Genomic DNA, 12351 nt, shown 5'->3' with positions numbered 1-12351 from the left:
GATTTAAAAAATTGAAAAATACAAAATATACTCTTGAAAATTTAATATTTAGAATTTAAATATCCTCCAGTTTTCAGGTTTTGTAGATTTTAGAGTCAAAATGAGATTTTGATGCAGCTGAATGTATGTTATCGAAGAGGATGTCGAAAGTCTGACTAAACTTTTGACTAAGAAGTTAATTATGAGGTTTCGATTTCATCTTTGCGTAGGAGTTGATGAATAAAGATTCAGATTACTGTTTTTTATTTATTCTTTACTACCTTTTTAAAAGTGATTTTTGATTGAAAATTCTGCTCCTGCAGGTTTTTTTTGGTTGCACACCTCAAATTGGAAATAAAATATTTTCTCATATATCCATACAATGCAGATTACATTACTGCCCTTCAAAAATTCAATATCTCACCACTATAGTACAAATATTAAGTTCAGTTAATTTTTGTACTTGTCCCAGTGGAGATTCATAGATTCTCATCATATCCATGCTACATATCCCACCTTTGTTATGATTACAAGCAGAACATCAATACGACCATAAATGAAGATTCTAATGCATTGTTTATGGAACTTCACTATAACTAATCATTCTTTCCCTCGAGATCCTGTACAATAAATCGGCTGGTTCCCTTCTCAGCATCCACATCCACTGTTGGAGGCCGCAGGTCCACTTTCTCACCAATAGCCTCTATCAAGTTACTACTCTCCTGCTCGACTACTGAAGATAAACATGTAGAACTGCAAGGAGACCCACGAGGGTTGAATCCATGTCATCTAGCCTCGCCAGCTGCTCTGCCTCTTGAGTTCCAAGGCGACCCCGTCATTGAGCATGTCCTGGGCATCAGTTTCCATTCCAAGTTTCGATAGGGATAGAGCTTGCAAGTAGAAGGCTACTGGCCATTCGGGCAGACACACCTGCGCTTGCATGGCATCTCTCAGTGCAAGCTCTGGTTGGCCATTCATCAAGTACGACAGGCCCCGCCTAGCAAAAACCGTGGCTGATGGAACTGACATCATTGCCACCAACTGGTTTTGTGGCAGACAAAAAGCAACTCTTAATCCATATAATCAAAGAAGTCATCAAACAGTAATCAAATGAATAATATATAGATCGTGACAGGCATAACATGATAGCAAAATGATAACAAACTCACCTATGAACTACATATGGACTATCATAAAAGTGTTGAATTAGGAGAATTCCTGAAACTCATCATACATGTTGCTCGACTCTTCTTATCAATTTTTCAGTTTCCTTAATACATAGAAGATACCGTTGAGCCTCCAATCACAAAATTATATTATTCACTTAGGCAACATCCAGTCGAAGGCACCTCACCGAGGGGTCATTGGCGCTTCGGTTTCACTTCGTCTTGCTTGAGCGCCTGGTCATGTTAATCCCAATTGTCATTCCTAGTCAATCCTGAAAATGGTTCTAATATTCAGACTATGGTTTTCTAGCTATGTCAGAAATTACAATGATTGAGAACACATATCTATCCAAAGGTTCAACATTTAATATTTCTCGAATTAATATAGGCGGGAAATAATAACCTTGAAAGCAAGGTAAAAACTGAATTAAAATATATAATATGATTATTGATTAGTTGGCAAACAATGGAAAGACAAAAAGCTAAATAATCTCATCATAAGCAGGATCGGAGTTATATTAGATTGTCATCTTTCTTACAGATTTTTTTTGGGTCTAACATTACTTTAGAGGTCATCTCCTTGGTTGCATGGACTACTTGGTTATGAATCCAGCAACAACTTTGTACAGTTGATTCTGGATTGACAGTGATTTGCAAAATCTAATCACATCATTTCAAGAACTCTCTATTCTGAGTTTGTGCTACATGGTTAACCCCCATTTCGATGGAAGATTTTTGGATGATGAAACCTATTGCTTTTCATTTAATTTTTGCATATCAAACTTATCAAACAATATAGAGGTTATGGGAAAGAAAGTCTCAACAGTTATTAATACATCTGAGATTGGTTGACAATGAAAGTCGTTTGTGTCAAATGCCTTCACATTTATATTGGATACAACACCAAACAACATGGAGGCCAACCAAGTGCATGCAAAGAACAACAAGGATAAACAAATACATAAGAACAATAACCACAGACAATTAACAGAATTTTTCATTCAGGTTTAAAAATAAAACAATCTACCTTTCACAAAATTGAAGACTAAACTATTTCATGAAATAGTTCCTAAGAGCAAAACATCACAGATGAAGAATCTAACCTGAGAATAATACTCAATAGCACTTTTGAAATCTTTATCTCTAAATGCAATGTCTCCAAACTTCTTTGTATTCAACATCTCTTGCACTCGTTGAGTCCATTCTTGAAAAGAAAGCTTTATTGACAATGAAAGGCAAAAACATATACACTGTAAGATTACCATGACCTAATAAATACCATTTTTGAAAAGAAATCTACAAGGTAACTGCAAGGAAATTATTGAATTGAAGCCCCGCAACTTTTGCACATAAAAGAGTGTCTTATAGGCATCAGGAAGAAAAGATCATAATGGAAAATGGGAAAGCACAAATATAAATGATGTGGACTTTTACTATATTAAATTTCTTTTATCATGTACATGAAAATTTATATACATATCAAATAAGAGGTCAATAAGAGCACCTTAAAATATAATGACAAATATGTTAGTAGCCAATTAATATGACTAATTCATATATTAGTACCAAGTATCAAAACATCTGAATCGAGGTGCAGGACTGGATATTGGTAAAGTATGCATATCTACAGCATGCTCATATATACACATATGTATACATATATGCATCAGTTAGTGATATGCATAACAAAAATAAAGGAACAAAAAGCAGCAGCACTTACCTCATTTTCTGCACCTTCTTCATCCTTGTAACCTGTCTTGAGCAATATATCATGCACAGCAGTTAGGTCCATATTTACACAAGCCTTTCCAAGTGGAGCAAGCATTGTTGGTAGTACTTGTGTTGCTTTTGTTATGCCCATTAATACATGCGATGGCACCTATATCATCACAAAGTTGGAATCTACACAAATCATAAAGCTATGAAGGAAAAAGTGGGCATGCAAGAAAATCATTCAAAGTTTACCTCTTTCTGATTTTGCAGAGGTTCCAAGGCAGAGAGAAGAGACTTAGAATTGGGCCGATCTCTAGCCTCAAACTGTAGACATGCTGAGGCTAATTCAACAAGCTTGGTAGCATCTTCATTAGCATATTGCCCCTCCAAGGATGAATCCATTATAAGTAACATGTTTTTTCCTCTTATAAGATCTAGAGCCTAGCAAGTGCCATCAGAAAACAAGTGTTACCCAATTACTCATTTTTCCTATAAAAGTTAGATGTAATTGAACATTTCTTGATTTCAAATTAGGGGATCAACCAAGGCAACTTCACATGGAATGTTTATAATCATTACAAGATTACAGTGGCACATAGATTTCTTTCGGAATGTGAACACCAAACAAAAGGTGCCAACAGAATAAATGTTCATTACCAAAACAATCTAATAAGAATTCATTACCACTGAACCAAAACTGAAAATGCACCAATATTTAAAGAATTTTAGTTCCTGATCATGACAACATGAAGCGAGAGAAGCAAACGATTGTCATGCTGTGAACCAGTAAATATTAAGGACAATATAAGCTAATTTTAATTCGTCAAGATAAAGATTTCAGGGATGATTCTAAGATTAATTTCGGACTTCACAAAAACATTAAAACTTGGCACTAAACTAAAGAAAAGCAAGGCCAATCTCAACATGCATCAGGTGCACCAGAAGTTTTCATGCATATTTTCCAGGACCTAGATAGAGAATGAAGTTGCTCAGTGTGCCCATTTGTCTACACTCTTTGTAACAATAAATAATGAAAGAATAACAATTCAATATTATCATGAAACTATGTATTAAAATTTTTCTAAGAACATGAGAACTACCAAACTCTGGTAACTTGAAACTTACATGACTAGGAGGAATATGCTTCCCACTCAAAAGATCCAAGAGAACTGTTCCATAACTATAGGTTACACTTTCTGGAATTACCCTGCCTGCACATATACATAAATCCACATAAAGTCCTATAAAAAGCTGATGAAGTTAGCATAACCACAAACTAATATCAAGAAGATTAAAGTATTAAACAATGATCAAAAACCAAATATTTGACTTCGCAAAATGATAAACTATTGTGACATACTAAGCCAAAGTATTATATACTAAAATTTTCGTACCAGATACAAACATACCAAAATAAATCCAACAAAGAGGCCAATTCAATGGACATGTTATCAATCTCCAGAGCAAGGATGGATATACTGGGCCGACTGGTAGATACAGCCTGATCCTTACCAGTCCTTCAGACACACTATAATTCACAATAGAGTCACATCAGGGACACTGAACCACCTCTCTGGACTCAAGATAACCATTTTGGTGGTAGTAGCCATAATTTCAGATATGACACCAAATTTTGGATCAAATATATCATGTTTAGAACTTGTATCTACCTGTCTTCTTAAAAAACAGTGTGCAATTCATATCTAAAACATGTTTTCACTCATTATTCTTTGTTTTATTGACAAAACTCACCTACATCTAATAATTTAGGGCTCTAATCATGTAAAAAAATCATCAAAAATAAGTTTTATTTAAGAAAAGCTAGTTTAACCCAGTCCTCGCATATCAAGGCTTCTGTCGAATTTAATGTGAAGAGTGTCTGCCATTGGTTAATTTGATATTAGTAAGAGTGTTGTGGATTGAGTTGGAAAAGCTCATATTTCTTGTACTAATTTTATGTTTCTTCAATGCCCTAATTTCTTGTGGGTTTCTGTTTTTAAAAAACTTGTGGCAGGATGTATAGCATCTTGATCCCTTGAACAGGTTTTATTTACCAACCACTTTGCTTGTTACTTTGGAGTATCTTTGCAACCTACAGATATTTTTCACTTTGTAAATTTCCGCTAAAAAAGACCAGTCGTAAAGTTGACTGGCTCGAGTTATCCTACAGAAACAGCAGAAGATAAATCTTGTGATAAGATAAACCATGGCCCATGGATTGCCATGCACATCAGCACCAGCAAATGTGCCATGTAATTATTAGCCCACATAAATTCAACCCATGTTGGAGGTGCTAACATATGGCTAGGATTAGTAGTTGCTTGTGCCAGCCAGAAAGTGAGGTGTTAGATATATAATGGCACACCCACATGATACTGCAATCCTCGCAAAGGCAACACCCAATAAACATTTTGTAAAGCAGAGATCAGGAATAATAATTCTGTTACGACAAAAAAAATGCAGATTTGGTAAACACAAAATGGTTGTACACAAGAACTTCAACACACTTTTAAAATTTCACTATTTAATGGCAGATACTATATTAACAGTTAAACAAGACAAAACAATTGAGAAAAGCTTATCTGTCATATGCTAATGTCACAACTCATGGTCAAATTTTCTGAGCTCATAAACTTTACTTTCAAAAATAAGTCTGACTTAGAAGCAAGGTTCGCAATACCGTACCGTACCGGTATTTCGACCTGGGCTCGGTACCGGTACGGTACGGTATACCGAGCGGTACACCTGGGTGTACCGAGCGGTACACCTGGGTGTACCGAGTACTGTAGTATTGCTACAGTGCTACAGTAACCGCTACAGTACTCGGACCGGTAACAGTCGGTCCGTATACCGAAAATCTGTCGGACCGGTACGTACCGCCCGTACCGGGCGGTACAGCTCGGTATGGCAAACCCTGCTTAGAAGCCCTATATAAGAAACTACACAACAGCTAAATCATGAATCATATGTACCAAAATATATAGGCTTGCTTGCATTAACCTTAGAAGTGAATTAAATAAACAGGATCCTGCAATATATGGGCTAATACTAGATAGTTTGAATCCAGAACTCGTGGTAATTTCTGTGCAAGCCACAATCAACCACGAAAAATGGTAATCTGAATAAATCAATCTACCAGTGCGCATGAACTCTGGTGGAGTGTAAGCAAGATTAGTGCTGTAACTTTTTCCATCTCGGCTGTTTTTAATTAGACCGAAGCTAGACAAGCGAGGATCCCCATCCTGACTCAAAATAAAGATTAACAAGTTAACAATTAATGAAAACTAAGCAGGAAACAGGTTAAATACAAACCTAAAAAAACATTTCTTCTAAAGCATTGACAGGAAATAATATAAAATGGTGCAATTGTTTTAACCATGAATCCAAGCGATCCTAAGCAAAATAAGTTCTATCAGTTACTGAAAACCGACTCTGACATTTGAATGTCAAATGAAGGAATTTGGAGTACAAGATGTGAACAGTACCTATAGCAGCAATGACAACAAACCTTTACACCCAAAATTATTCAAGGTCAGCCAGGAGATACATTTTCACTGGTTGCTTGATCACATTAAGGACAATTACAAAACCTAGGACTATTATGTTACCAATTTCTACCAAACATCGTTTAATCTTGATCTCTCTCCAACAGCTTATAGGTGCACTTGAATGCTACTTTGGCTTTCATGAAGCGTGATACATATTCTCTTCATAATCATGGTTAACAAGATTATCCAATCCTGATCCAGATAAGTCCAATACCAATGATGACACTAATTCCAAAGACCAAGCCAAACTGTATGAACCATGCTTGAATGTATCTTCTGCTTCAATATCTCATTCATATTATGGGATTATTATTCTATTTACTCTCCTCATTAAATTAGGAACCCAAACAATATTTTTCTCTAATCTTCTTTTCCTATATTTTTAATTTGTCAAATTTTAATTTATTTATTTAATGTTGCCAAGAAAAGTACTTGATATGTTCCATTTTGGTAATTAGTCTGTGGTTCACTGTAAAAGTGGACAAACTTTCCAAGTCACGATGCCTATAAAACCCATAAATCATGCATGCCTGGGTGCAAAGCTAGATGAAGTTAGCCTTAGAGAATAGGATCAGTTACTATGATTAACAAAAAAATTAAATCTGTGCAAATCGCCCAAAAGAGACATAAGCCAAGCTGCCTGAGGTGGATCCATGATTATATAATTGAAGGCAGATTAAAAATCTGAAAAATGCTACATTAATAGCCTACCACTTCTATGTAGTATGTACTATGTACACACATATTTAAGTGGACATTGACTTAAAGCAAGTATAGGCACATTGGTTCTAGCAGTTGCAACAAATGAGGAACAACCATTAGACCTAAAAAGAAAGAACCAACATATTAAAAATTTATTAGAAATATTACAAATATAAAAAGATGATGGTTAATAAAAGTAAATTATAATCCTCTACTTCAATCGGTAATTATGAAATGCATGAAAATTAAAGCATCAATTTCAAACAACTTCAAATTTTTTATACCTCATCAAATAGAACTCTATAAGCATTTAGATCATGAAATATTCTCCGATTCTCAGTATTACAATGGTCAAGTGCTTGGGCAATGTAGTATGCCACCCTCACTCTCATCTGCCATGGTAATGGGTGCTTATCCCCTGCCAGCATTGTATACCCTCTTAGATTCATAGACTTAGCAAATCAACTTAGCATCTGAGTGAAACTGATAAAATATATACTAGTCGTTATATGTAAATTAGCAAGACTTAATTACAAGCAGTGTAAGAAGTAGCTAATGCAAGGATGGCAAAGAAATCAAAATAAATATTTGTAATTTGGATATGTAACAAGCTACTCAGAGTTTAGATTGAATGTGAAAATTCAATAATACATAAAAAAAAGTTATTTTAGATCTATATAGGAAACTCAAGAAGGTCATCGAGCACAATGGTAAAAGTAAACCAGAAAGTTAGAAGATTCTATGCCTTGATTGTGCACCAAAAGAAGCAAAAGATTGTATCACAGCCCAATAAGCACAAAGAAACTTGGAAGGTGTTGAAAAATTAACACATTTTTATGGAACTTCAAGGTTCAATTTTAAAACAAGATATAAAACTATCGTATCTGGATTACAGTTCAAAGTAACATTCATTCTCTGGAAAAGTGAATCATGTTGACTGTTTGATTCATAAGTTGTTATGTACGCTACATCCCCACTGGTTATTACTTATTAATCCACTTATTCAGTGATCTACCACTAGATGAGGGGGAAAAGACCTGAATTTGCAAGTTGGATGGGTACATGTATTCACAACCAAGGCTCCCAACTACAGTGAAAAATAAAGGACATCTTGAACTACGACAAAAAACACATAATTCTCATTATTTGTCGATGAGAAATTAAGCACAAGAATATGACTGTGCAATAGATGATTAAAAAGATTAACAAGATTTAACTAGCTTCTCGTCTTTCTCATGCAATGCACCTTGTCTCTACACTTTATCTATCTTTATCCATTAAAGAACTCAACAAGGTAATCCATTAAATTGACTAAGATTCTTATCACAGAGATCAACAAGGAAACAAACTCATGCACTTGACCAGCCTCAAGTACAACAAGGAAAACAAACTTGGGCGAAAACAGAAGAAGATCAACAGCAGAAATGATGATAATTAATCAGGGAGCACATTCCACATTATTGTTCATCACTCCAGACTACATGAATCATGTTATACACAATATAATGTTAAAAGGACACTGCATCTGTAATGCCCTCACAAGCATTCACTAGTTTGGAAGCACAAATGAAGTGATAAGAAACACTGAACACATGAGACATAAATTTATTTCAAACTGGGAAACATGCACCATCTTGTCATGCTTAACAAATAGAACGATGAGGATATATCTCATGCCACAAATAAATCAAGCCATTCATGAGCTTAATGGACTGAGCTCGAACCTCAAAAGAAGGCCAAGGTTACGAGTGAGTTCAGATTGAAAAGAAAGCTCATCAAAATCATAATATTGGCTCAAAAGCTTGGTTGGGGTTGGTCAATAATAAACAACCTTAGCTTAATCATGAATCTGAGGCCAAGATAGATATGGCAAGCAAATCTAGTACTTCTCAGATCATCAGATCTACCAAAAAGGCATTGAATCATTCTTAGGGTGTTTAAGAAAGTAATGCTTGCATCAACATAAGTCAAAGACTACATAAGAGATAAAAGTTTGTAATACTCTGCTAAAGCCTTTCAGAAAACCACTGCATGATAGCAACCAATGAAAATTACTGCCAACATATATTCCAATCTCGTGGACTCCTTGGCCATCTAAAACATAGTGGAACAGGAGAAAGTGATTATAAGTTGAGTGAACCCAAAGAAGAAGGCAAGAGAAGATGGCGAATTCTATTGAAAAATTACGGTCTACGAAAGATTAAGAGCAGAGACAAGGATGAAACTGAAGTTATAAGAAAAAATAAAAGGCATATATGATCATGGAGGCAGCCATAAGTAACCTTTTTGGCAAAAATAGAAAAATTGAAATCAAGGGGTTAAAAGGTGTTTGAATGACCAATTTAAGTGTTGGACGGACAGAGCTTCTTGTTACAGAAATTTCTATTGTGATATGTCCGTAATCTGGGCAAAAAAATTTGTCCACATAAAGCAGATAGTTATGGACATAGGACAGTTATATGCCCAGTTAACTGGATTGTTTCATTGTTGGTTCTACTTTCAACTAGCTTTCATCAGGAATCAGTAGTGCACCCTATACAAGTCATCATAACCCATAACTGTTTGAAGACCCTTTCTATGAACTTCCTATCAACCCAATTTGGTCTCTCGCTCTACGTGATCCAGTTTGACCCATCAAAGTCACTGTGCACTTTGTAAAAGTGTAAAGAGATGAAACTTCTTGTACCTTCCACCAAAATCCTCCAGATTGTGTATGTTAAGCATAGATATGTTACAGCTCCCACCGAATGTCACTCATTATACTGATTACATAGGACTGTCATGTTCTCTATGGTGTACATGCCGACAGAGGAGGATTTCCCTCCAGTATGGTGTGTCAGGCATTCCACTTGTTCATCTCCTTTTAAAAGCTTCCATGTCTCTATTATATTGTCCTTCCAAAATTGGACAGCCATAATTAACACATCCTGCATAATACATCTAATACTTCTATTCCAATAAAAATATCCTTGAAATAGAACAAGCCAAGTCAACACGCCAATATCTCCTTGATTATGAGGATCTAAGTTGACATAATCCATATTTAACAAAAATAACCGATAAGGCAAGGAGAAAAAGCAGCTTTACTTGTAAAGGCATTTCAACAACATCAAGTGATGTAAAGAAAGAAAAACCAAATCAACTGAAAATTTTATAGTCCAGTAGTATCTTACAGTGGAAGAGATGCTTGGACAATGTATCATTAGGCATGAACTCCGACACTAGAAGCCTCTCATCACCCGCTGCACAGCATCCGATCAAGTTCACCAACCTTTTATGCCGCAACTTCCCCACGGCCGCCGCCTCCGCCTACATTAGTAGCATCAAGCATTAAACCCATTAACAACCAAACCTCTCCCGAACGGATCAAGCACCAAGCATCGAATCTGAAGGACAAGAGCAGAGATCCAACCACAAACTGCTGGGCGTCGGCCCACGACTGCTTCGAGAACCTCTTCACGGCCACCAGCCGGCCCCCCTCGAGCTTCCCCCGGTACACCACATTCGGCGCCTTCTCGCCGCTCTCGGAAACGATCGTCTCGGGGCTGAACCCTTTGGTAGCCGCCCTCAGCTCAGCAAGCCCGTACTCCTTGAACACCGGCACCTGGTCCTGCTCCCTCGTGTCCCCATTGACTACCAAGATCCACCACAAAGCAAAATCACCAAACTATACACACACACAGCAGAAGATCAAGATAAAAGTCGAAGGGGTGAAACGTACGTGGATCTGCCTTGACGGCGACGAGGGACTCGTCGTCGGGGGACTGGACGTTGGTGGTCTTGGAGTGGAAGCAGCCCATCTCCAACGGCGACGGTCCGAGCCCTAGAATCCCATCAGCTTCGGAGGGGCCGCGGAAGGCGGAGAGAGAGTGAGCGCAGGAAGAGAAGCAGGCGGTAGAGCTGATGCAGTGGGACCCGCTTTGGCTCATGTACGAACTCCAAAGGAAGAGAACTGACGGCAAAGCACGTGTGATGGATAAAAGGACAACGGGCCAATTAATTACAGTTGCAACTATTTTATTTTCTTACAGGGGCCTCCATGTAAAAGTACACACTAAGTTCTATTTTCGATTTCAGTCCTCTAAAATATATATATTTGAGTATATACCCATGCGATGCACACCTAAATTTTCAGAAAATACGTGTAATGTAAATAGAAAATTTGGAGGGATAAAATATAATTTATAAATATGTAAGGTTAAATTCATAAAAAGGGCCCCTATGTTCATCAATTTTTGAGTAACGTTCTCTGTGAGGGATAGGTTGGATATTTGATTTATATTTACTACTTGATTATTCTTTTAACTAATAATTATAAAACTAATTATTTAGATTTACCTATTGCAATTAGAAAGACAAATCAGTGAATCATTCACCTTTTAGCCTATGGGTGCATGCACAAAGGGTCATTTTTCTTACTTCACATGGAGGTATTATAATGTTTTCTTCCCACTTAAATTGACTCATCAAATCACCTATAAATTAACTCAAGTCTATCTATTTTGATGTGAAACTAAATATGGGGAACTACAATAAACGTGGGGGTGTAACAACATGTAATTGGGTTTTATATTTTTCATGCATTTCGAATTATATTATTAATTTGTATTTTATATTAATTTTTTTCAAAAATATTGCTTGCATTTTCTTCTTTTTTAAATCTTCTGTGTTGATTATATTTTTAGTTTCATGCCACTTTTAAGTCTATCGAATGGAGCCATAAAAAAATTAAAGAGGGGAAAGTGATGGAAAAAAATAAACTTTTTTATGAAAAATAAAAAAGTGGGTTTTTTGGTTTAAAAAAAAGATACTTTATGGTAAAACCTGAATAATATATTATTTTTAAGTAATTATACATATACTATTTTTTATATAAAATACTTATATTTTGAGTATTTCTCAATTGGCACCACTAATTTTGATTTTTCTCAAAGAAAAATAACCAATTTGCTCTTTAGAAAATTTTTCCTCTATTATTTGATAGTGTTCTTTTTCGTTTTGACTATCATAACAATGTAAAACCTATTTGAGAACATGATGAAATCAAAAAAATACTAAAATGATATACTATATTAAAAATTAATAAATATTTATAATAATTTCATAATAATTATCTAAGTAAAAATTAAATTCTTATAATATTTTGACTACTATAATAAAAACATTGTAGAATCTACTAAAAACACTAGGAATAATATAAATTGACTACTAACTTCAATCAACTACAAATCAAAAAATATAAC

At 35.6% G+C, this 12351-nt stretch overlaps 1 protein-coding gene across 3 annotated transcripts; it reads right to left on the bottom strand.

Annotated features, from left to right (window-relative positions):
• Positions 1-419: 419 nt before the first annotated feature.
• LOC135642800 (serine/threonine-protein kinase BSK2-like) lies at positions 420-11036 on the bottom strand. Of its 3 annotated transcripts, XR_010498073.1 has the most exons (11): positions 10830-11036; positions 10521-10741; positions 10282-10417; positions 7393-7526; positions 5995-6100; positions 3984-4069; positions 3111-3299; positions 2866-3024; positions 2249-2362; positions 1149-1417; positions 890-1020 (listed from the first exon to the last, which is right to left on the bottom strand). XR_010498073.1 is itself a non-coding variant. In XM_065159246.1 (10 exons), exons 1-10 carry the CDS (start codon positions 10906-10908, stop codon positions 769-771), a joined length of 1476 nt encoding a protein of 491 aa, XP_065015318.1. In that variant the 5' UTR covers positions 10909-11036; the 3' UTR covers positions 420-768. The 3 variants fall into 3 exon arrangements, 2 of the variants coding, with proteins under 2 accessions (XP_065015318.1, XP_065015322.1); XM_065159246.1 differs by lacking the exon at positions 1149-1417 and having other exon boundaries at positions 420-1020; XM_065159250.1 differs by lacking the exons at positions 1149-1417; positions 5995-6100; positions 7393-7526 and having other exon boundaries at positions 420-1020.
• Positions 11037-12351: the final 1315 nt, after the last annotated feature.

The sequence above is a fragment of the Musa acuminata genome, chromosome BXJ1-4 (assembly GCF_036884655.1).
Source record: "Musa acuminata AAA Group cultivar baxijiao chromosome BXJ1-4, Cavendish_Baxijiao_AAA, whole genome shotgun sequence".
Lineage (NCBI taxonomy): Eukaryota > Viridiplantae > Streptophyta > Magnoliopsida > Zingiberales > Musaceae > Musa > Musa acuminata.
The sequence above is the reverse complement of the archived record's forward strand: the minus strand, read 5'-3'. Positions and strand labels throughout refer to the sequence as shown.